The 26197-nt window shown below is 43.6% G+C and overlaps 1 protein-coding gene across 8 annotated transcripts in view; it reads left to right on the top strand.

Annotated features, from left to right (window-relative positions):
* The window catches only part of MFSD6 (major facilitator superfamily domain containing 6), a 49027-nt gene that overhangs the window by 9395 nt on the left and 13435 nt on the right, over positions 1-26197 (top strand). For 2 of the 8 annotated variants that reach the window (XM_080399913.1, XM_080399915.1), the window contains 3 exons: positions 3869-3930; positions 19161-20751; positions 26025-26122. In XM_080399913.1, coding sequence (XP_080256039.1) covers positions 19214-20751; positions 26025-26122 — 1636 coding nt within the window. In that variant the 5' untranslated portion in view covers positions 3869-3930; positions 19161-19213. Of the gene's footprint in view, positions 1-1453; positions 1574-1677; positions 1824-3868; positions 3931-7573; positions 7661-8894; positions 8978-9365; positions 9447-10151; positions 10202-10536; positions 10665-14582; positions 17203-19160; positions 20752-26024; positions 26123-26197 lie in introns of those variants that run through there. The other 6 variants (XM_080399909.1, XM_080399910.1, XM_080399911.1 and 3 more) reach the window with 6 other exon arrangements.

Raw genomic sequence — 26197 nt, 5'->3', positions numbered from 1 at the left:
GCATAGTCACAACCAGAGGCAGACCTCTCAGGAATATGTGGAGTTATTTCTAGGTGGTGAAGGAAAACATCCACCCTGGAAGACATCGCTTTGTCTTAAATACTTGGAAGCTTTTTGCCAAAGATTTCAGTGACCCACACTGTGTAACCTTCAGCTTTCTTGTCCAGGAAGGGGAACTTGTAGATCCGTGTTATTCTTTCACACCTATCTGACATGTAGAATGTGGGCAGTATTTAGCTATGTCATAAAAAAAAAATAGAGCTCAGTCATATTTTTAAAGTGGTTCAGCTCAGTAAATAGCTAAATGAGAGTTCAGCCCCATAGAGTTGAAATGTTAGTTCAGTTCACTTTCTGTCTCCGTTTCCCAGATAGGCCTGAGTTAATTAGTAGCCACCCTTCCCATATCCATTTCCTCCTATTGAGCCTTTTTTGTATAAACCACATATATTTGTTCAGCCACTGCTCTTGCCAGATCACCCCCACCCAGCTCAGTCCAAAGGTTTACCCATTTTGTCTAGCTAATAAAGGTGAAGGTGGGTACTCTCAAGACAGGTTTTGTAAACCAATTACTGGTTTCTGTTTTAGTGACACTGCATTGACTTAAATACAGAGATATACAAGGCAGACAGGCGACCAGTGTGTCATGTACACTTATGTCCATACACGTTTTAATTTTTGCCAGTGGAGATTATAAATAACCCACTTTACCAGAGAATTTTCAAGATTAGAAGTCTTAATTCTGAGGGTGCTGTCCGAAGGGTTTATAGGCATCAGGAGGGCTGATTCGCAGTTGTCCTCCATAGTGTTCAGGGTATTTAACTTTTTTATTCCATTACAACCTGAATAACAAAAAATCTTACAGTTCAGAGCTGATGGTATTTGCACACTTCATAGTGATATTATTCAGCACGCGTGCTACAAAGAAAGAAAGAACTGAGACCTGAGGCTTTGCTTAACATTTCCCGCTGTTGCTGCTGTCAGTGGCCAAGGCTATGGAAGACACAAGGAACATCTGACTGCTGCTTTTCTGACTTAGATATGACTGATGTCAAGAAGGTGCCCCCAGCTGCTGATAGCTTGCTCTGGCTTCTCCTTCTGTCACACTTGCATACTGATGGACCTGCATGAAGAGGAAATGCTGCTGTTTTAAGTACATTAGAATGGCTGTGCAGAATAAGAAAAATGCCCTCCTAACTCAGGATATCTATAAGCTCTAAGGTGAAGCATGAGGGTTAGTAGAATTGATTACATGGTGGCCTAGGGAACTCAAGGGTCCATGAAACCATCAGTGGCCCAGAGGTGATCTGCAAAAACAGATCTAGTGCTTACTTGAAACATTTAATTATAAGAAAGCACGATATTTTGAATAACTGAAGGGAAAACAAACTGTGGTACAAAATGTGTGAGGACTATTGATTTATTGTTACTCTAATCTCTTTTAATTGTTTCCCAGAAGATCACAGCTCTTAGAAACAAAAAGACATAAAAGCAACCATGCTGAGTCACACTGAAGGACTGTCTAGCCCAGGATACCATCTCCCAAAAATGGCCTTGAAGGGCTGCATGGGGAAAAGTAAGAACAGGATGAACGAGGCAAACATGGCTCACACTCTGTTTTCAGCTCAGGGGGCTCCTGAGTTGGATTGCTGCTTTTTTTTTTTTTTTTTTTCTGTCTAGGAACCTGGGGATTTCTCTTCCACGCATTTGTCCAGCCTCCCCTGGAACCTGACAAACTTTTAGCATCTGCAATATCTTTGCAAGCTTTGGACATGTCTCCTACTAGCTTCGTTTGATGTTCCTTAATCCATGCAGGAGAAGAAAGGGTAAATCAATCTGCTTTCTCCAATTCATGACTTACTAAATCTGCTCTATCCCTGCTAAGTTGCCTCTTTTCCTGACTGATGAATACTAGGCTACTCAGCTGTTCCAGGCAGAGAAGTCATTCCAAACTTTTGAGCATCCTTCTCTGAACCTTTTCCAACTCTAATATATTCTTTTCAAAATGAGGAGACCATATTGATTTTTTTCCTATAATTCATATGGGATCTATGTCTGAATGTCTCTGTGTGAAAAAAAAATCCATATATTATGCTAAAATAGAATTCTTTCTTACTTTGCAATTGGTTTTGCACTTACAATCTTTCTTCCCCACCCCCACCCCCCATAAGTACTTTGACAGTTTTGAACCTTCTGGTAATAAACAGTTAACAACACACTGTAGCAATATAAGAAATCCTCAGGGAGCTAGGTTGTACATCCTAAAAGCAGATAAAACTGTCCAACCCTGCAGGCAGCAGACCTTTTCTCAACCATTAATAGAACAGGCAGAAGAGAGGAGAAAGAAGAAAAGGAATTAGTAAATTACTTCAAAAAGCATAGGTAGTTAGAATTCACAGTTGATGTGCTGATTTAGGAAGTCGTGAATGTGGCATAGAAAAAAGGTAAGAAATGTTAATACTGCTACATAGACAAAGACTTTTTGTCACCTTCCTGTGTTGTTTTTTTTTTCTTTCTTTTCCCACCCAACCATTTCAAAGGCATATCCTTACAATGACACATCAATTTTCTGTCTGCTTGAGGTTTAGAAATAGCTGAGCTGTTATAAATAGATCACAATCTGTAAGAGACAAAGAGAATGGAAATACTGTAAAAGGTTAGCTGAAAAACGTAGATGTGGATTGAGATTTCAGCTGTCTCCGACAGCGCAAGTACTCAGTGTGAAATGCTTTATTAACCACAGCAGAGGAACCTGTGCTCCTTGTGCAGCAGTGAGGAACAGCCAGGTGGAATCAGGTGGTGCTTTCGGTCACAGTGCCAAGCACAGAATGACGTCCAGCCCCGTCTCTGGGAGCTCACAGTTCAGTGACGTGAGAAGGCGGCACCTTGCTGTTCCTTACTGTGAAGCTGAAACACAAGAGGCAATTACTCTTTTTAGACACTGTAGAGCCACTAAATTAGAATGTGCACCTTCTATACTGTAATTCTTCTGGCAGTACTCGTGTACTCTGAATTGGTAGCATTCATCAAGTTTGCTCCCTTTTCCCACTTCGCCTCCAGAACGCCTTAACTTTAGCGAAGTGTCAGCATATGGTTGAAACCTTGTCCTTGTCCAACAAGGCGGTGAAAAAAATTAAAACTGGGAAACAGTCAAATATCCCTTTCTTTCCGTTTGAGTACTCCCTTTGTAAGGTCATTTAGATCCTGCTGATGCTTCCAAACAGACATTGGAAGCAGTTGTCCTGCATGGAAACCTGATACCTAGGGGTGATATTACTCCTCCAGCCATATACATACAGCTGAGGTCCATTTTCTCATCTTCCAACTATCTGTTAGACCAGGGGTCCTCAAACTACGGCCTGCGGGCCAGATACGGCCCCCCAGGGTCCTCAATCCAGCCCCCAGTATTTACAGACACACACACACACGGGGGTTGGGGGGGGAAACCAAGCAGCCGCAGATGGCTGCCTGCCACTGCATCCGCGTGCCGGCCCCCTGGTTAAAAAGTTTGAGGACCCCTGTGTTAGACTGTGAAAAAAGATGATTTGGTGACTGTAGGTAAGATAAGGCATTAAACAGAAAGGACAAACTTTCTTTGTGTTTCTGTTCTGAAGAGAAGCTGCTTCCTGAAACAGTAGCTGTATCACGACAACTAGCTTGACACAAGTTATTAATTCTCAGTCTTTGCCAATTACAATGTCATACCGCTAATGTAGGACCTGGTCTTTGCTTGAAATGAATCTCTGACTGTCATTGGTTTTAATAGAAGTTTAGACCAATACACACTGCAGAAATCAGGTTCTTCAAACCTAAATTAACATTCTGTTGAAAACTAAACATATGTTGTTTTTGTTCACTGTCAACAATTTAGTTTCCAGGTTTGGAAGAGAAACATTGTTGGGGAGGAATCCAATGAATTTATTAATGATCTCGGTAAGTATGGAACTATTAATAGCTTCTGAGATTTTGTTTGTCTTATTTTTATCTTCAGTTTCAGTCTCTGAAATAAACAGAGGTTCTGAAGCCTTCAAATGAGAATACTACAGTACATTAAGTCCCATCTTAAATACATTGTGATTGTCGGGATATTGTAGGAAACAGGTGAATAGCTGTGCACAATATTTCTGAAACAATCGGTGCCATTACATGAGGTCTTTCTTTCATGTTGTACTAATAGCCCTGAAAAGAAAACATCTAAAACACTTCATATACGGTACTAAGGATTTTTATTTGCAGCCAGAAATTTGAATACAAAAATGGAAACATTAATTTATTATCTATTATTATGAGAGAACATTAAAGCTGCTATTACTATTCCATGGCATGACCAACAACATACTTTACCCATCTTAAACACATTTGAAATAGATGAGTGCTTCTGTCTAGAAAGTTTCTATTTAATTCATCATCGTTTTTGATCAGAGACACTACTTTGAATCTTGATGTAACTGAAGTCTATAGCAGCCCTCCTACTGACACTTAAGTACTAAGGTCCTTTGTTCTTTACAGTGAGGAGTATCACCTCGAGAATCTGAGAAGGGTATCAGTAAATTGCTCATTGTTTTCACACCTTGGGGAGGGGAGGACTGTGCGAAATCCAGCTTGATACTGAATTCAGCTACCAGTATCACTTGGATGTTTTCATATTCACCAAGAAGTTAAAACAGATTAACACATCAGTTATGCTGGAGGTCCTGAAATGAAATACAAAATAAAAAAGATCAGTCTGCTTTCTGGGGAAAGAGGTTAGATAGCTTGGCTAGGCACTGTGACTCCCTTCTGTATGAAAAGTGACATTTACTGCTCCTATTTATAATGAGGCAAATTCAGCGCTAGAGAGAGTTAGACGTCAGGCCTCTGAAGTCAGCAGCTAGCCTTAGTCTGAATGTGGTGCAATGTGTCCCTCAGTACAAACGATTATTTCACTGCTTCTGTCAGGTAGTTTTCATCAAAAACCACATTTGCATGTACTAAATAAAATGCCTGTCTTAGTCTTGGTTTAGGTTTACAAAGCTACATTGTAGATGACCTGAATTAAATCAGGGAGATAGGCTGATATGACTGTGCTTATATCTGATTAAAAACAAACGAGTTAAAAACTGCTTTGAGCTATCACCAAATTTTTTAGCCATATAAATGGTGAGAGCTAGTCCTCGGATTAAAGAAGAATATATCATGTTGTGTAAAATCAGAAGTAATTTTCTTCAATAATCTTTCAATATGTACAATAATGAACCTCAGTTAAAATTTGTTTGGTCAGGGAATATTTTGCTGTGCAGTAGTATTGTATGTCCTTTAAAAGCTGTTCTCAGAAACTTAACTTAGTCAAAAGCTGAGAACTCAAATTCCTATTGACTTAAGTCATTGACCTGTAATTAGGGAAACAGGGATATCTGACCCTGTTTGCAGGGGTTTTTGGTGGATGTAAAGGACAATGATAGAAAATAATGTCTTGCTTGAATGCCAGGATTTGCTCAGCCCTTGCTTGCAGAAGACATAGGAGCTTCCTAGGGATCAGAGAGGAACTGCTCAGTTTCCCGTCCCTCGGTCATATACCTGCAGTTATTAAAAACATGTTAGGTTCAATAGTTATTTAGTATACTTAGAATACAGTGCAGAAGGCATACGTTTGTGTTATTGAAGCCAAGCATGGAAGCAAGGACCCATCCTGCCAGGACATAGTGGGCAGGGGTGGTAGGTGTATATGTTATATTTTTAACTATTCTACTTGTCCTACTCATTTTGTATTTTTATTTTAACATTTCCAGTTTTTATTTAGAATAAAATGTGTGTGCATGTGGGGGCTGTTTGTTTAAGTGTTAGAAGTTTGGTCTTTTTGGCAGACCCCACTATAAGAGAAGGTCTAAGCATATCCATCTCAAAGCTCCAGCCAGTTAAGCTTCCCTCCCTCCGTGACGACAGGCCAATGCAGAATTCATTGCAGGTTCAGTGGCTAAATTGTATAAATTACTTCTAGTTCTTGCCCGCACTACAGAGTCAGCGGGGCTTTGCACACTCTCCAGTCTGTAGCAGTGGAGTTTATGACGGGGTCAAGGTCATTGTGTTTTTGCACATATGCAATGGCATCAACATTAGCAGCAGCCCAACGTAACCAATTTGCTCTGCAGACAGCAAAACTAATGAAGCTTGATTTTGTGTGGCTTTGTGTATTACACTTTTACAATCTGCTGCCTTGTTTCCACCACTTGAAAAGCCTCAGCTGTCCCTTCTCCTTTCCTTCCAGTTCCCTCCTCCATTCCCTTTCCTGACCCCCAGTTCTTCACAGGGTAACTTCACTGCTGCTGGGGCATGATCAGTGATTCACTGGACAAATGGGAGCCTGCTGTGGAGTTTGTGCCGTGGGCTTTCCTCCCCCGGGGGACGCTGTCTTGCCTTTCTTTTCTTTGCCAGCCACTGACATTCGCACAACCTTGCAGAAATTTAATATTTGTGAGACTGTCACCACACATCACATTTGATACCTGCCAGTGGGTTCAAAGGTTCTTGGGGTGAGGGAAGGTTGATTACTGTATAAGCTGATACCATAAACCACAAATATCCTTGGGGGGGGGTGGGGGGGGTGGGGTGGCTATCCAGTAGGAAAAAGTACATATATACACACAGGCAGTAAATACAGTTTCTGTAACTAGTATTTGGGTTTGTGCATTGCTTTGCCTTCTCTTTGCTAATGAATACAATACTTCTAAAAGCGTTAGATTAAAAGTCAGAGGAAGAGAATCCCCTACTTCCCTGCCAAACCAGACAGACCACTGCAATGGGAGCTCCTTGTCCTACCGGCTGTGAATATGTTGTCCTCAGTTACCATCAGCATTGCTTGCAGCTGTGTATGCTTTGCTGATTCACTGGGTGACTATTGCTCAGTTCCTCTGTAGGGATTTTTTCTCTTACTGCTATTATAGTTGCTTTTAGTCTTTGAAACAGAGAAAAGCCACTTTGTTCTTTGTAATGATTTAACTTCTTTCCATATTTACACTGGAATATATATGAACTGTTGTGTTATGAAGAGCTTCCTAAAGAGGAACAAACTAACGCTCTAGTTGCCTTGATGCAGTGTCACTCCTAGCAAAGAACTGACTGAAAAAGTAGTTTTGTTCATGTTATGCACAATATATTAAAGGTCTGATAGAAATGAAAGCTTTTCTGTTGTCTTCGTTGTACTCTAGAGCAAGTCTTAGCAGCACAAATTTCACTTTCAACTTAATCTTTGTAATCTAATGTAAATGATTTTCTCGCTTTTTTTTTTTTTTTTTTTTTTTTGGCTCAGTGTTAAGAGCCGCTGAAGGACAGCAGAATACTTTGTGTCAACCAGAAAATCTTGATTTCAAAGTACAGCTTGCACAGCTCTAGCTTATGAAAGAAACCAAGAAGTTTTTCTATACATTAAAATTTAAGCTCGTAGAAACCATTTCCATAAGATGAGGCTCAGGTACTTTCCCTTTGCCATTACTGGAAAATATCATAAGCACAAGATGCATATACCATATATATCATATACCAGATCTTTTCCGTTAAAGTTTTGTGTGTTATGCTATATTTGCTTTATTTTTCCTCTAAGCTAAGGAACAAGTCACCGAGTCAACTGACACTACTGAGTCCTTTTCAAGCAAAATCTACTACGGTTATCAATGTACAGTTGCAGCAGGTATTTGCATGTAATTTTGTTTATTTTACTTTTAAAAGATAAAACTGCTTTGGTTTTATTTTTCAATTTAGACCTTTTTTTTTTTTTAAGCACTGAGGCATTTGTAACTATTTTTGGCAAGTATTCTCACCACGATATGTGGTTAAGTGGTGTAGGGGACACAATTAAAATCTTTATAAAGTACCATATGCATTGAACCAAAAGCCCACAGAAATCCACAGGCATTCTTTCCATTTAATGGATAAGTTTAACCCAGGTGCGGGTTTATATTACAGTTTATTATATGCCATGTATGTGTATGAAGTATATTTATATTATCAAGTCTTATTTCTGAATATTCTACTATCCAGTAGTCAGGTACATATTTATTAGTGTTACATTATCTGTTATCTAAGAGAAGAAGATTGTTGTTTGGTGTATCACCTTTGCATATCACATTTTACAGTGATTCAGAGCTTGAACCAGAGGTCTTGGAAAAAAGAGATCTTTCCATTAATTTAGATGGAGTTTACACCTGACTCCGCTTTTTATTTTCTGTAATGTTTTACAGTAGCAACTTTTTTAATAGAAAACTTTGTACTTTTAAGTAGCTTACAACTACACTTCCTTTTCTCTGAACACTGTTTTGGCTAGAAATATATAGCCTTTTGTGATAAAAGTACATGAGGACAGTTTGTATGCAGTGCAGCAGTTTCTCCATTTTTGCTAATCCTCATTTTCATAGCTGAAAGAACAGAGAAACAACTCTCTGAGCAAGTGTAATAATTTCTAACAGGCTGTAATCCAGATCTTTACACGGAGCCTCACTGAAAGAAACCACCACGCAGAGACCTATTACATTCAGTTCTGCCCGTGCTGGAGCAGCTTGTCAGGTTGCAGTACTACTACACGAGGCTAAGGCTTCTTGCAATGCTCGCCTCATGGTGCTCACCGAGCGGAGGCCACGGGCCCCGGTCTGAGCTGTGTGACCACACTCAGTTGGTACTGGGTTGGGTTTTTAAACCAGTAAGAAACCACATATATATATATATAAAAGAATATATCTGTATAAAATATATATGTATTTTTAAAAAATACATAAAGAAAATGTTGTAAATGACTCTATATTAGTCATATTCTATACTCTGGTCCTCCGCTGTAACTTCTTGTTCACATACCAGGTTATGCAACAGCCTGCAAAGAAGCGTTACACATTTTGTCTTAATTCCTCTATTCAGAGAGCATTGTTTTTTAGGAAATGTCCTTGTGGCACCTAAGGAAGCAAGCAGAAAGAAGGGGAGTGATCAGAGTGTGAATCCTCAAAAACACAGCGCCAAGGTAGTACAGGCAGAGCTGCAGGGCATGCTTGGTGTGCGGTGGGCTATGTTGAGTTACCAGAGTTTAGGGAAGGACTGTGCTTTTATGGCTCCGGTAAATGTAGTCTGCAACTACAAAGATCAGCTTTTGCCTTTCAGTTCACAAACAATGATTGGAAATGAAGTGAAATGCATGTTCTCCCTAAAAGCATGTGTAGCAATTTGCCAAAAAGTCTCCATCAAGATTAAATAATTTTGGTTGGAGCTGACATCTGGTTTATTACAGTAATATTTTGTAACAAACCTCCCACCATATGAGCCGATAGTTGCCTGTCTCTGAATTCGGCAAGATTACAGGAGGCCTGCACTCCTGGCCGCCTCAGATGTGGTTTCTCTCGGTGCTTAATTAGCCACGGGGGAGCCTCTCACAGGCGAAGAGTGTTGAATATCCTTCCAGAGACAGATGATGGACAAGCCTTCTCCTGCCCCAGGTCATCTCCCCTACAAAATTCAGCTTTTGGCTCCTGCCTCCTTCCTGGCTTGCTTTCCTGCTGGGGTAGGCAAGTTTTTAGTGGGGTGGCGTCTCCTCAATGGCCTTCATATCCCCGGACAAGGGTGGCAGCCCGGCAGGGGAAGGACCTGGAGCGAGCACTGCCTCCCCTGGGGGCTGCTGTCCTGTCACTGCGGGGAGGGACAGCACCCACGGCGCCCCAGTTCCTCTCCGTCAGCCTCACTCGTGCAAACCGCTAGTTTTATCTCATTTTCTTCCCTTGGGCAAAGTACTGCATTATTTTTTTTTTCCTGGAAGAAAGGGGGATGCTTTCCCGGGCAGACACCACCCGGGCCGTATGGTGGGAGGGCTGGCCTGTGGTGGTTTACTGGCTCCATCGCCTCTGCTCGCACTGGCCCAGCCCAGGTGCTGAACTCCATCGCCTGAGCTTAATCCTGGGACACCCCTCCCCACCTGCGGCTCGGCCCGGGGCTGCTGGGCACCCCAAGCCTCAGGCCGGCCTTCCGCTCGCTGTCCCCACCGCGGCCCTCCTGTAGCTTCGCCCTTTGGCAGCCGGCACAGCCCAGCTGCCGCTGGGGCGCTTACCCTCCCTGCCGTCTTCTGCCTCACTCCTGCAGGGGGGAGAAATTTACGTTGTTGTTGTTGTTTTAAGCATTTACGTAATTTTATTTGTATATAATTCTAGAAACAGTGTTACCGAAGGGATGATGCCAGCGGCTGCGGGAGGCACTACAGGTAATTAATTCCTTACGCTGTAATAGGCGTTTGGAACTTGTGGGGAGCAGGCAGCGCCGGGATCGCGGAGCTCCCCGGCCTGTGCGGGGGTCGCCCAGCGCTCCCCGGGCACGGTGTATCAGCGGAGCGGTCCGGCCGGCCCCGCGCTACCCGCCGCAGCCTCCCGTAAGTGACACGGAGCCCCAGCCGCGCCAGGCCGGCCCGCAGACCCCGAGGGGCGCGGAGGCGGCGCCGGGAGGGTGCGCGCCCCCTCCCCCCGCGGCAGGGGGCGGCTCCGTCCCTCCCCGCAGCGCCACGGCCCGGCCCGGCCCGGCGCGGCGCGGCACGGCCGGGGCGGGGGGGGGGGGGGGGGGGAGGGTGCGCGGAGCCGCCGCCCGCAGCAGCCGCGGCGGCAGGAGGCGGTGGCGGGAGGGGGCTGCGATGCTCCCGGCTGAGCGCCCCCCCGGAGCCGCCCCCGGGCGAGGTGAGTCAGCGCGGCCCCGCGGTGCGCGGGGGGCCGGGCCGGCAGCCAGGCCCGCGGCAGGCCGCCCGGCTGGGCGCCGCCGCCTCCCCCTGCCCGCGCTCCGCGGGGCGCCGGGGCCGAGCCGGGGGTGCCGCGGGGGTGCCGCCGGGCGGAGGCGGCCGCCGGGCCCGGCTGTGGCGCACCCGCCGCTGCGGGCCGGCGAGGCCGTTTCCCCCGCGCTCCCCGGTCCCTCTGGCCCGGCGCGCTGCCTCCCCACCCGGCGCGCCGGGCCTGGTCCCCGCAGCCCCCGAGGAGCCGCCGCTGGGCCCTCGCCCCCGCCTTTCCTCCCCCCCCCCCAGCGGCTGCCGCGTCCCGCCTTCCCCCTGGGGGGGCTCGCTGCTGGGGCCGCCAGTGGTCGCTCCGCCGTTGCCGCGCTCCCCTGGCGTTCACCGCGGCCAGGCGGTGGCCTCGTTAGGATGCCGGCGCTCCTCTCCTGCAGCTCGGCCTTGTGGTTGAGGGGTAACCGCCACCCCAGGGCCGAGTGCCCCAGCCTCCCCCCGCGGGACCCCCGGAGCCCCCCGCGTCCCGCCGGAGCTGCTGCACAGCGGCCAAGCGGGGTGTCAGCGCGGCCCCGCTTTGAGCCCTGCAGCCCTCCGGCACGGGGGGCTCGGGCAGGGGGGTCGGACTGGAGCAGGTGCGGACTGGAGAGCGTCCGAGGTGTCAGGGTGCCGGTTAGGGCCGAGCTTGGGTGGAGGTTAAAACCCGCCCTTGGTCAGCAGCTCAGGTTTTTGCATCAGGGTCTTTTTACATGTCGTGCTGATGAAGGATGCCGTGCTGAGCGAGTGCTGAACCTGAGGGGAGAGGAGCGTGGCAGTGTGAACGTAACGCTGAAGAATTTCAGTAAAAACTGGCCCAAAACGTTATTGCATTGCTAAGATATATAGGGTCTAGTTGCCCGCTGTCTTTAGTAACATCCAAGGGAAATGACTGTGAAATGCTGGCTTTCTAGCCTGGTTATTGGTTGTGTTTGTTTTCCCTGGACATAAATAGTGGACAAAGGCGACGTTTATTGTATTGTTTGTGTGCTCCAAAGACCCGCTGGGGAACGGGGAAGAGCAAACAATCCTCTTTCTAAGGATGGTGTTTGTGAGAGCAGCCATAAACCCAGCAGAAAACCTAAGCAGATTTACAAAAAAATACTCGAAACGGGCAGCGTGAGAATACGAGGGCAAAAGCTGATGATGTGGGGAAGCTGCAGTTGCTCCCTAATGTAGCCAGTGCTATGGCACAACTTCAAGGCAACCTAACATTCATCTTAATCCTCAGCTACGGCACGATGGGCCTGAGTTTATGTGGGCGAGCAGGAGCCGGTGGCAGGGTGCGGTGGCGGTGGGTCCCCGAGGCTGGCCATTGCAGCCCTCTATATGGAAAGGGAGCGCTGCCCCGTCTGCACTGGAAGGCACGCCTGGTATTTACCCTCGTTAATGAAGTGTAAACCTCGGCAGGGCAGATGGGGAGCTGGTAAATTAAAAAAACTATGACAAAACTGCAAGTCTGATTACTGCCTAAAAATAAATCAATTAAAAGAGTCTGCTAGGACATCTTCAGATATTAAGCCGAAAACATAATTGGAAAGCTGGAGTCCTAAGATGTTGAGTTTGATGGGTTTTCTTCAACAGATGAGGGTCTGATAGCGTTCTTGTCTTCTTTAATGTTAATACTAGCACTACTGTATCAACTTAGCAACTTCAGACCTATCATAAAATGCTTTAAACCCATTATAAACCTGATCTTGACATAAATTCAGACATGCCGCCTTCTCTCAATCTAATCGACTAAACATGTCAAAGTATATGGGGTTTTGTACGCATATTGAACGAAGTAGGAAAACCCATAGACCGACACATTAACAAAGTGAGTGTCAGCAACACAAAATAAAGCAATTTTACTTAAGGTGGTTTCGCTTCATGGAAACCCAAATTATGGTGGTTAATACTACAGCAGTAATGTCTCGCTTCAGACTTGGAAGAAATATATTTCCCAGCACCAAGTTAATTTGCTAAATGTAGGAAGTTTTTCCCTCTGATTTTACAAATTCTGAGTCGGGTGGCCACGCTGGGGCCTCACAGGAGGACCGCTTACCTTTGGAGAGCAGGGGATGGTGGTGTGGGGCAGGGGGTCAGCCTGCGTGGGTTGGTCTGTGGGGCTTGGCAGGAGACGCAGCCCCCCAAGGGCTCTGCCTGGGGGTGGCCTGTCTTGGGGGGGTGGGTTGGGGAGGTGATGCAGGGGCGCATGGAATCCATGTGCTGCTCTGGCGTGATGTAGGTTGTTTGCATAACATTCCCCTCCTTTCGGGCACGGAGCAGGCGACAGCACCAGGCTGTTCCTTAGGGGTGAAGCTTGCTTGGAAATGGAAAACATGGTCTATTATTCATGTTTATTACAGCAGTGCCATGTAGGCCTGCTGGATGCAGGGCTTAATTCTGAGAGACGCTGCACAGACACTGTAGCAGAAAGCCTTTGATCCTAAGGTTTTGCAGTTTAGATCAATGAGACAAGGGGGGCTGAGGAGGAGATGGCTTGCGTGAGCAATATGATGGATGCGCTCCGTGTGGCAGTTTCACCAGCTGGGGGATGAGCGGGGGCAGCTTTCTTTGGAAGATGGATAGTTTTTAATAAAGTCGACTTCTCTAGCACAGGCCTGTTCTGAATCAAACAACAATTAGTGACTTTTTTTTTTAAAAAAAAAAAAAAAGGTTTATTCGAGAAGCGTGTTTTCTATCAGTGGATTTAAAAATGTTCACGTGAAAACTTTTTGTGGAATTTCACGTGTTTGCTACAAAGTCAGTTTGCCAGTCAGTGGAAGTCTGAAAGGGGTAAAATAAGATGGGACGCCACGTTGGCTGGCTTTGATTTACCCACAGAACGCAACAGCAAGCTCGTCTGCTCTGTTCTTAGAGCTGCGTGTTGCTTGAGAGACTAATGATTCCTGTTTTGAGATTCTGCTCTTAGTGTGTTTTCTGAGGCTGTGTAAATACAGATCTTCTACAGGGATGTTGCTAGGTATTTAATGGGTTAAGCTACTCTTGATCATTCTCAGTCTTCTGATGAACTGTCCTGGGTTTGTTTTTGTTTACATTGAGTACATGTTCAAACCCTAATTCTGAGGCTTTGCTTGTCTTAATTATACTTTAATTCTCAAAGCCTAGTGAATGCAATACTTCTGCTGAATTAAACTTTATTTAAAAACAGCAGTATCAACAGCAGTATCCTTCACCCCAAATCTTACTTTATGTTGGTCTGCAAACAAAGTTTTAATGCCTTGTGCTGGTTTTTTTTTTCCTGAGAGGTTTAGGGATTTGCTACCCTAGTCTGATCTGTTGATTGGCTTTTTTTTCCCCTGGACCGAGCTAAGTGCAAAGCAGGTGTTTCAAGGTATTTTGGGGGGTTTCACCAAGGTTTTGGGAAGAGTGACTCTTAAGGGGAGAGCTGAGTTTTTAGTATATACTATGTTATTACTTTCCTTATTACCATTTTCCTTTGTTTTACAGGAAACTTCCTGTAATGCCAGGCAGTCTTGAATAGATTAGCTTTTTATCCTTTCTGATCTTGAAATCCTCTTAATTATTAGGAGAGCCAGAGTAAATGAGGATTGATTTAAGAAATAAAAAAGGCAAGAATGCCAAGAAGATACTTAAGTAAATGTCAAGTACCCATATTTGCCTCTTTCCACCTACCTGCCAAAGAGCCTTGTTACAGTCATTAAAAAGACCATTGCGTTGTCATCACTAAATTTCTTGGGACAAATGTTTTTTCCTCTGTTCCTCAGGTGTTTCTTCAAAAGTGCAAGTCTGCAGGAAAGTTGCTGTAGCTGTTTGCAGAAGATGCCTGGATGAAAGACATGTTGGAGGTGTGAGGGTTTGGAAGTGGGTTTTGGCTTGCTGGAGGGATAGATATAAACGAAGCAGTAGCAATTGTAGCAGGGAACTTAGAAAAAGTAATAGACTCCAGTACTTTCTTTAAAAAAAAAAAAAATCACAGAACCATAGCACAGTTTGGGTTGCAAGGGACCTTAGAGATCAGCTAGTTCCACCTGCCTGCCCTGGGCAGGGCCCCTTTCCACCAGAGCAGGTTGCTTCCAGCCCCGTCCCACCTTGAACCCTTCCAGGGACGAGGCAGCCAGGGCTGCTCTGGGCAACCAGTTCCAGTGCCTCACTATCCTCACAGAAAATAATTTCTTCCTCATATCTAATCTACGTCTACCCACTTTCAGTTTATTAAGTATTGAAAGGCTGCAATAAGGTCTTTCTGGAGTCTTCTCTTCTCCACGCTGTTCAGCCTGATCTGTGCAAAGCTTGAAGGAAGGATAGTCCTGTGGTTAACAAGTACGTTCTTTGTGTCTGAAAGGAAGCACATGCACTTGTGCAGAAGCGGGCTGGGAGCACGAGTGATGTTGCAGAACGATCCGCAGCCTGCGAGCGCCGGCCAGCCGCAGGCTTCCTGCGCCGCTGTGAGCCGGGGGCTCTGCGCCTGGGACAGGGCGCTGGGCTGGCGGGGATGCCAGCGCTTCAGATTTTAATGGTCTTTTTCCATTGTAGCCATGTCAGGGGTAATGGGGTGGTGAGGGAACAAAGGCTGGGTTCCCTGTTCTAAGTTCTGTAGCGGTTTGGAAACATAAACGTGTGGGAAGGCAGAAGCTTGTTTCTCAGCCGGAGGACCGAGGTGCTTTCTTGTGACGTACATGGGCTGCGCGCTCCGCTCGCTGTGCCTCTTCCTTGCGGGGCTTTCTCAGGGTCTCTGCGGAAGCATCTTCCAGTTTGCTTGTTAGGGCTTTGTCGTATGTCTGTGTATTTACCGAAGTCTAGGGAAGAAACCTTCAAAACAGTTGGTCCTGCTTTTCAGAGGGGTTACCACTCTGCAGCACCGCTGACCTCGCTTGTCCTGGCTGAACTGGTGACATTCAGCAGACCTCTACCAAGACCTCGTGCTCTGCTCTGTGTCAAATGAGTTAGCTTTTCTATTCAAGCTGAAATCATAGAACCATAGCGTGGTTTGGGTTGGAAAGAACCTTAAAGCTCATCTGGTTCCAACTCCTCCTTGCCATGGGCAGGGAAATCCGTTCTGTTTACTCTCTGAACCTTTCTTCCTTGCTGCTATTCTCTGTTTTTAATTTTAAACTTGCCAGTAGCTCTGTCTTCTATCCTCCTACTGTCTTGGGGATGAACAAAAGTGTTTTTCCAAAGTGAAGATGTAGTATTTGAAGGCTGTGGTTAAAATAACCAGTAGATAATTAGTCCCTTCTCACTTAAAAGTATGTTGGTTTTCCATCTGTTTGATTTGCTGTGCATTCAATCCCTGACTGACATGGGGGTTTTTTGTCAATAAGAGGAAAGCCCTGTAGATTAAGTAGTTTTTTGTAGATTTTTCAGAAACAATGCCACTTAGTTTTTTTCATTTTCAGTCATTTATTTTTAGAATTTTAAAAATCTCTAAATAAAATCACTTTCAAAATCCTGATGCTAAACAAACTACTGATCAAAACATTAAAGAATGCCATATGGCTCCTACCATTCTTGATGCCGTTACATTTCTCAAGGGTATATTCTGCGTTATTAATGAAATTCAGTGAAGCACTCTCAGGATGGGAAAATGTTTACTGAAATTATTGTGAAATACACTTTTCATAGCGTTCTAATCCAAGATACTCTAGTAAAAAATACCAGGAGTGGGTCATTTGGATTAATCCTTGCACACAGTGGGTTAGAAAGAAGATGGATGCTGAGGCAGATACTTGTTACGGAGGGAGGAAGAAGATGCAGCAACTGAAGTGTTGAAAGATTAGCAGTGCAACGATTTTTAATATACCCACTATTCATACAACATACAAAACTGAAGTCCCTTTCCATAGAAAGTCCTGTTCCGTAGTTTCCCACAGAAAAGAGAAACTGAATTTAAAAAGATCCAACAGTAATTGCTGCAAAAGCCTTTGGTATAATTTGTATGAAATCACATGGTTCAGAGTCTATATGTAGGGGTAGAGGGTATGGCCGTGTTGTTTAAATCAGGGTAATTTCAGTTCATCCTTGCAAAGGAGTTGTCCTAATGTCCACAGGGTTAAAATGTGAGTTCTGCCTTGTCACATCATGGGGTCGGGGGAGGAAATTTATTCTTCAAAACTAAATGCTGTGAAGCTCTGATACAGCAAGTAAGCAAGTTGCTGTAAATAGGTGAGCATGTACCAGTTTTGGTAGGACATGGCAACAACACTGAAACCTCAGTTACATCCCCTGGCCATAAGCGGGGCCCTGCACAAGTTCTGGAGTCTTTGTTGTCAAAGAAGGCGAGGCTTAACGAAAGCAAAAGCATAGATGGTGACTGATCTGATTTACTTATTAGAAGAACTTGTTTTACGGCTATAGAAGCCAAAAATGAGCAACTGTATGAGCAAAAACCCCACAGCCCTTCTAACTCAGGTGGAAGTGGCTGGCTGAACAGAAAATTGCAGGAGCTAACTCGGCAGCTGTTGGGTTTTGGTTCACGTGGCTTTTGATGCTAGCAGGTAAGAGCAAGGAAATGTGTTTTCACATTTGACTGTTCTCACAACTTCATTAGGACTTTTTATAATCTTTTGACACTTTAAATACTTTTTTTCTCTTTTTTTAAAGACTGGATTGTGTTGAAGAAACTGGAGAAAAAAGAAGTCTGTGTGTATGTGCTGGCATCATTTTGATTAACTTCTGACCTTGAATACATGAATATTTAAGGTTCCAAGATTTTTATGCAACAACTTCTCCCTAAGCGAAACCAGAGATCCTCATAGATAGTATCCCATAGAAATGACATTTAAAATCGAAAAGCACACACAGACCTCATGAATGTTTGGGGGTTTAATGACAGTATTTTTAGATGTGTCTATTGCTGAACTGTGTAAGGTTTAGATTATTTTAATGGACTGGTTTTTAGAAGTATCCATGGCTTGCTCTGTCAGCTGTTACTTGTACGTTGGATCAGTAAGAAACAATTAATTTAACATACTTGTGAATGTTAGAGTCTCTTTTCTGTTATTTGCCTTGCATCAGTTTGCAAATCCGTCGTCAGTATTTAAATAAATTCTGAATTATAATTAATTAATTTAAAGGCACTGGATAGATCAACGCATGACTGATTTTAAGGGGACAGTGTTGTGCATTCAGTTGAGTTTTGAAGGACTGTGATTTCACTGGAGCTCTTCTAGTGGGAATAAAGTGTAGACCTGCAAAAAAATACTTAAAATTCTTAGAAGAGATATTCCTGATGATACATTGAGTGCTCTTGGAGAAATTTCAGGTTCTTCTGGAATAAAACGGTCTTTGCAAACATTGGTCCTTAAAAAGGTTCCTGTGCGATAGTAACACTAATCCGAACAGCAAAGGGATGACAAAACCAAAAGATACTAAATGTTCAACTTTCTCATAATGAACGTGAGCTAATATTCCTAGGTTAAATCTACAGGTATTAATATAGTAAAAATAGTTGCCCAATATAATGATTTGAGCTGACACCTTGCTGGCAGAGCTTTTTTCCGTCCCTTGAAATGAAAGCTGCTGTTAGCAAGCCTAGCTTATTAGAATGGTTTTGTTGTTTTCAAACATGAAAGCTGGTTGGCCAAATCGAAGTCCAAGTAGCAGTGAGTTTATTTTTAAGTGTTGCTTGTCAGTTTTGCAGTCTTTTTACTTCTAGAAAAGCCAAGTGTGGGCAGCTGCAGTACAGTTATCTCCCAATCCACCTTTCTTCAGTTTCAGAATTTGACTTCAGGAGATCATTTTAGGGCCTGTACCTGTTTCTTGTCCCTGTGTTTCTTTGCTCCCAGGTCTGTGATGCCTTTGAGGTTGTTGTCCTAATTTCGAGGGTCCCTTGTTTGAATCTTAAAGCCCCATCCTCATTCCCACCTCCCTTTCCATCCAGCTTAGAAGGTCATGTCTCCCACCAGTTTCTGCTGTGGTTGTGGAGTGCTTAGAAAAATGCGTTTCGAGAGGAGGTTGATGAACCTTTTGAAGGCCATCAAGAGGCTTCGGATAGTAATTTGTTTTGATAATTAAAAAAACCCGGATATATATGTGGCTGCATTATTTAATTATGAAACCATGGCTATCCTTTGGTATCGTAAGGAATACTGGAAATAAAGCAGTTAGCCTTGGGGGAGAAAAGACAACTTGAAAGAAGAGTCTTGCAAATGCTAGTACTTAATTGCCTTAGTAACTTTGAATATATAAATTATTCTCTACCCTAACCATGAGAGATTTATTGCACAGTATTAAAGCTGCTGTTGGGAGAACTTCACAGAATTGGTCATAAAACACATTTTTATTGATGCTGCCATGTACCACTAGTCTAGACAAACGGCCTTCCCCACCCTGATACTGCATTTATTGCTCAGGCATGTCACTTACGAAAAAGCCGTCTTTGTCCTTGATAACTGGCATTGCAGGTCTGTTCCCATGTGGTGCCTTAACCGTGTTATGTTTTATTTGTTTGCAGGGTAGCCCTACTTCCTTGAGAGTGCACCAGATACTGGATGCTTGTGGTAAACCATGGCAGCTGATGATAAGGTTGCCATTTTAACAGATGATGAAGAAGAACAGAAGAGAAAGTACGTTCTTGCTGATCCTTTCAATGGCATTTCCAAGGATCAAGACTTGCCACCCCATAATGAATCCCCTTCAACGGAGACGACCACTGTCCCAGATGAAGAGCTGGACTGGTTAGAAAAGCACTGCGTCAAAATAAACAATGATCTTCTGATCTCAAAGGTTTTTTATTTTTTCTTCTACTCTGCGTATGGCTCGCTTTACCCCTTGCTGCCTGTGTATTACAAGCAGCTGGGTATGTCACCCAGTCAGAGTGGACTTCTGGTGGGCATCAGGTACTTCATTGAGTTTTGCAGTGCTCCCTTCTGGGGAGTGGTGGCAGACCGCTTCAAGAAAGGGAAGATTGTCCTCCTGTTTTCGCTTTTATGCTGGGTTTTATTTAACCTGGGGATCGGATTTGTTAGACCAGCCACCTTAAGATGCGTACCAAAGGGCCTTCCCCCAGCACATCCCACCAATGCAAGCAGCCTTTTAACAACAGTTACGCAAAACGCCTCGATGTCTTCTCCGCTAACCGCAGTGAGCACTGCGTCCCCGAAACTTCGTGGGAAGAGGGGCCTGCTCACTTCCAGTCCAGTCACTTTGGAAGCGACGGGGACAGCTAATCCTGATATAACAGTCCTGTTACCTACGCAGAGCAATGACGTAGGGTTTGTTTTGGAAAACAGCACCCATTTTATTTTGAAAAACACCACCACTAGCCCAGTCTCACCAGGGAACGTGACTCCGAGTACCACCCCAGCTGCCATCACCACAAAGCCAATGCCTTCTGACCAAGCTGTGCTCGTTTATGATCAACAAGAAGTAGAAGCCATCTTTCTACTCATTCTGCTGGTCGTCATAATAGGAGAATTTTTCAGTGCTTCTTCTGTTACTATTGTGGACACCGTCACCCTGCAGTACCTTGGCAAGCACCGGGACCGGTATGGATTGCAGCGCATGTGGGGGTCTCTGGGCTGGGGGCTGGCCATGCTCTCCGTGGGAATTGGCATTGACTATACCCATACAGAAGTTGGCATTGAAGGTCAAGGATGTAAAGCTCCCGAGTACAAGAACTACAGGATAGTCTTCATTGTTTTTGGTGTTCTGATGACAATGGCGTTAATTGTGGCCACGCAGTTTCGATTTCATTATGCGCACTTCAAGCAAGACGAAAATAAGAGAAAAGAAGTAGAAATCTCACAGGTGGACAGAAGCGCCTCCAATGAATCCTCTGATAACACTCCTACCAGCATGAGCCAGTCTTTCAGTTTTTGGGACCTAATAAAACTGCTGTGTAGCATCCAGTACGGCTCGGTGCTCTTTGTGGCGTGGTTCATGGGCTTTGGATATGGCTTTGTGTTCACCTTTCTTTACTGGCACTTGGAAGACCTGAATGGCACCACCACTCTCTTTGGAGTTTGTTCTGTGCTCAGCCACGTGTCAGAGCTGACTGCCTACTTCTTCAGCCACAAACTGATTGAACTGGTTGGCCATATCAGGTAAGGTGTTAGCAATCAGCAGAGCGCTACACAAAAGGTGTTGAATTTCAGGCTTGGCCTTGTGTTTTTACAAAGCGAAATTCAAGCTAATCCCTTTCGTTTTAAAAGTCCAAGTCCCGCTCGGTTATGTAGCTTGCCTGATGGAGGTTTTTTTTATTACAATTTTAGGAGTGGAAAGTGCTCTGAAATGCTTCCTTTGTATTTGAGTTGCATGTTAGTGCGTGCATTATGCCTGGCACTGTGACCTTTTGCAGACAGTTCCAGAAGACATCCTAGTTCACTGATGCAGAGCTCTGTTGGAGATCTTTACAAATCGCCACCCAGTCAAGGATTGTTTCAACATAAAATTCCATTAATTTTACTTTTTTTTTTTTTTTTTTTCCCCCCTGTGAGTAGCAGTGTGCTGGAAACCTCCTGCTTTAGCCCGCTTCTCCTTGTGGGGCAGTTTTTTGCCCCCACAGTAGCCTGGAAGGGTGTCACTTGCATGCGGAGAGGGGTGGAGGATGAGATGAAGCAGTGAGGTGAGCACCTCCTGTGCACATGCCCTTGTCATCAGGCTCTGGGTGTTGGCAGAATGGGGTTGCAGCCCTGTAGTGTCGCTTACCGGTTCAGTTCCTTGCTCTCTTCCTTTCGTTGCGACTGCCTGTGTTAGGTACTGAAGTGAGATGGCTGTGCAGGGCATCTCCCGTAGTTTTTGCCTTGGGTAAGTTGAAAGTGACAACATCCAGCATGTCAGTGAACATTGTTTTCCACGAAATTCAGAATTGACTTAATTTCCATATATTCCAGATCCCTTCACTACTCTTTAAAAAAAGCTCAGGGAGGAAAGTTAGGGGGAAATCTGAGTTAATGAAGTCATAAAGGTGGGATTATTTTTTTTTCTATTTACTCAGGTACTCTGTGCAACAACTCTGTGTGCTGTTACCATTAAGTCCTTTCCAAATGCCATGTTTATAGTTGTAGTGTCATTGAGATGTGTTTTTTAAGCTGTCTGCACTCTTCTTTTCATGTATTCTCTTCTGTAGTTCTGTTCTCTGTTTTATTTGTTTTGGTTTTATTGGGATTAATTTTTTGATTCATTTGACCTCTAACAAAAATGTTTGAGGTGCTTAGTGTGGTAATTTGAGGCATTACTTAAAAGATGTGGGTTTTCTTTCTTTGGCCTGAGGAAGGTCTCTTTGCTTTGAGTCAGATTTTTAATCTCTGAATTTGACAATAATTAGATTGAGAAAATATGACACCTCGCATGTGAAGATCGGAGGAAGGATATGATGACGGAGGAGTGTGAGAAGAGATCACAATCTTGGTAGCTAAAGATAGCTTGGGTATACTTTTTTGTACCATAACAATATACATTGAAATTCAGGCTGAGATTTCAAGTAGAGAAAGAAAAAAACCCAAAAGAATGGTACGTTTGTGAGTAAGGTGAAATAGAAGAGCACTGGCCAGTAAAAAGAAAGATGATGTACAGGATTAACTCTTTATCTTTTTTTCTTTTTTTTTTTTTTTCTTCTTTGCACTGAAGCCTATGAAGCCAAGACTGGATAAGGATTAAGTTGTTTAAACACTAGCTCCTGTTTGTGATGAAACAACATTCTTTATACCTATACCTGGGAAATGCACATTAGTCATATGTTAATATTAAATGCTGAGTTGTATTTAGTCATCACAGTTTGAGATGGCTCCGTCTGGTTGCCTTTCTTCTTGGAGTTTTTGAACTTTTTATAATGCATGGTTTGTGCAAGAGGAGGCAAACTTTTTTTTTTTTTAAGAGGAATGTGTAGGAGTTCATAGCTCATATTCTTTAATAGTTCTGTATGTGTCTGCTGCCTTATATTCCAAATACTCATTCTCCCATTGATAAGAACCAGAAGCCTCCAACTATATATTCTTCTTGGAACCATCTGAGCCAGAAGCATTTGGCATCAGTGGTTTATATATAGATAGATAGATATAGATATTTTTTTTTAATAGCTCGAAATTCCTTTCTTCTGGGTTGTTGGACTCTTAGATGTAGACAGTCTTTCTGCAGTATTTATTTGAATGTTATCATTCAATCTTTCCTTCCTGTCCTAATTCTTTGAAGACAGTAATGAGTACCAGAGTTGCATGCACTGTCACAGCAGGAGAAAATGCTATTGACTGTCCTTTGTAGAACTACAAGAAAATAGGCTTTACACCCTTGTTCGATAGAAGTTCAGTTTAACTCTTCTAGTCTTGTAAAGCTTTCTGGTTTTACCCCCATATGTGTTGACATATAGGACTCTTAACAACATTCTGAAACCTATTCTGTTTTCACGGTTTTGGTAGTTTGGGTTGGGGTTTTTTTGAGTAATACTCAAATTATTGCCCAAGCATTTTAAGCATGATCATACCTAACGTGCTGATTAAAATGTGTGATTTCTGACTTCATTAGCTATAGTGTTCATACAGACAGGCGCTGCACGTGTGCGTGTGTTATCCATGCTGCTAGCGTTTCTAACGCTGTATATTACCAGGTCACTGGATTAATCTGGTGCAATGGCAGCAATCTGTTCCGCTAGAAAGCTGCTCTGTGATTGTACAGCTTTGGGAGGGGAGGGAGTACCGCAGATGTTAGAGGGGTATTTTTTGCCTTGCCTCCTCCAGCCGCCTCCTGAGAGATGACAGAGCAGATTTTCATTTAAAAGTGAAATAAAGAGGTAAAAAAAAAAAGTCATCAGAAAGCGTGGTGAAGGCCACAAGTTCTTTGAGAGGTTACTGCAACGGAGAAGCGTGCAACACTGGCCATCAAATGTTTAGACACCATTGTTGAATGGTATCCCGTGTAGAAGCGCTCATAACTGCCCGCGAGTTTAGGAAGATGATGTTACTCTCTGAAAATAACCTCCCACTTGAGGTTAAGCTTGAGTGTGTTGTCTGACCACAATTCCAGCATGTGAGTTTTTATAGGAAGCAGAGACTGGTAGTCACAGCTGTAAACAGCTTAGTCTCCTTAAAGTAAATATATATTCAGTACTTTAAATGTTCAACCTGTAAATTGAATATGGTGTCTCTGTGCATACTGCATATAGGTACATCTGTTTACATTTTCCATTTAGGTCTGATAAAGAGCCTAAGTGATTATTATAAATACTTTTTTGAGAATATTCTCTAAATACACAAGAGTTCTTGTGTGATGTAACCCTCTAAAACCATAAGTTCAGAAATCTTCACAAACTGTAATTTACCTAAAACTCTGTACGTATTCTAAGAAATTTAAAGGTAGAACCTGACTAAGTTGCTGCTCTTAAACTCTGAATCCAAAACTTTGTGCAAGTGTAACACAGTGGAAAAGCACAGGTAGCTGAGTCTGTTAGTGATGATGGAAAAACTACGAAGCAGGAGGACACCCTTTCCCATCTCTGGTCTGGCCATCACAGGGAACAGCTGGGGTGGGATGGAAATTGTGGCTGCACAGGCTGAGTTTTTGCTAGACAGAAGTGAAATTAAGCTGGCAAGCACTGGTCCTGAACAGAGCTGGGCACATCTGCGCTGCTGATGGGGAAAACCAAGTATCTAGTGAGGTGATTGCTTTGTATCCCCAGGAGCGTGTGTCACCCTGAGCCTTACTGGTAGGGGAACAAAGAAAGGATGCTGCAGACCTTTGCAGCCTTTTGTGGCAAATATGTATTTTCATATCACATTTCTGAAAATCACATTTCTGAAGTGTTTTAGGGCACAAGAATTACATTAAGTTGTGCCTGTGAAAGGAATGAAGTTACTTGTTTGGAACAGAAGGCATTAATTAAAGGGAGAGATGAAATTTATGAGCCATGGCGCAAAGAACAAGTTTGTTCTCTTTATTTTATAATAATGAACGTGTCGTGGCTTCCCATGTTTTCTTCAATGGGCTTGTGTTGCCTAAGGCAGCTCAAACCAGCTACTTGTGGACCTCACATGTGTCTGGAAGCAGCGCAGCTTGGTCTGATGTGTGACTGGGGGGGCAGGGGGTACTTGCTGCAAGCTTACCCGACTTGTTCAAAGTGAAATATATTGTCTTCTGTAAATACATGTTGTTGTGAAATGCACAGACCTGTCTTTATATTTTTGAGTCTTTTTTAATACCACTGACATGATGAAAATTATGGTTCTGGCTTTTTAGCTGTCAACACGTATATTTGGAGACCTTGCGTGTTAACAAGATGCCTCATTTTTATGATTGCATCTCACTCTAGATTTTTCCAGAATGGCTATGTACCATTTATTAAATCTTGGGCTGCTTTTGTATTTATTCAACTAACTAAAAAAGCAGCACAAAGAATAACGAGCCATTTCACAGTGTTTATGCTTACACCTTAATTATCAATGGAATTTATTTCATTTGTGCTAAACCAGGGGTCAACCGAGAAGCCATGTTTGGACAAGAAATTATCCTTGCCCCTAAAAAAATCTTTAAATTTGCAATAGTACATCTTCTGAAGCTAAAACCATGTTTTGAATTAAGTCTTTGTTTCCTAAGATCCATCTAAAAATAAGAGAAAGATAGCTGGATGAATAAGCATCCCAGAGGTAAGCTCAGCTGAACTGAAAACTGGAAGGGAAAAGTCATCAGGGTAAACATGCAATGGGAAATGCACTGCACAATTAGTCTTTGTGCTTCATTGTTTAAAAACTGTTAAAAGAGCTTTTTTTCCCCCTTCGTTCTGAGATGCAGCATCTGTTGCTTTTCAACAGGATGGTTAAGTTTTTATCCTGAGGCATATTTTTATAAACCGTATTGCTTCTGTGGGATGTGTTTTTACAGTAGTCCTGAGCAGTTTGCAGATACTGGGACTATAAACGTATATTAATTGGGGTAAAATTGATTTGTCTAATACAATCCCGCAGCAGGCTTACATTAAAATGGCAGAATGAATCTCTGAATGGCCAGAAAAGAAGATTGTTTGGAAGGGGATTTGGATGTGCTTAGAAATGCTCTCTCTGATGTACAGTCCTGTGTGGAGTGTGGCATGGAACTGCAGAGCTTGCCTAAAAGCTCAGTGAATCTGCTGTCTGTTTGAAATTTTTTTCCGTAAGGATTTTGAAGACTGTCCTAACTTCAGCCTCAATTTGAATATGTGTTTAGAGTGGCCAAGAGGAGAGTTTGTGCTTGGGTGTAGGCCTTAAAGAATGTGTTTTGTGTCGAGCAGATGCTTTAGACTGGCAAACTGTACACGTGCAAATGATTCCTGAAGCAGTACAGCTATATTAAAACATACCAAAAAAAGGAGAGTGCAAACTACTCTGACTTCTCTTTTCCTTGCTTCCTCTAGAGTGCTTTATATCGGTCTTGCCTGTAATACAGCTCGGTACATTTATATCTCGTATCTGGAAAACGCCTGGACTGTTCTTCCGATGGAAGTACTTCAAGGTAAGACAGCGCAGTAACGCCTTTCAGTGTAGGTTCGGGTGCTCGCATTTGTCTTGTTTTCAAGTGAACGATGAT

The sequence above is a fragment of the Falco punctatus genome (genome assembly GCF_963210335.1).
Source record: "Falco punctatus genome assembly, chromosome: 8".
Classification (NCBI taxonomy): domain Eukaryota; kingdom Metazoa; phylum Chordata; class Aves; order Falconiformes; family Falconidae; genus Falco; species Falco punctatus.
This window is presented reverse-complemented; position numbering and strand designations above follow the sequence as displayed.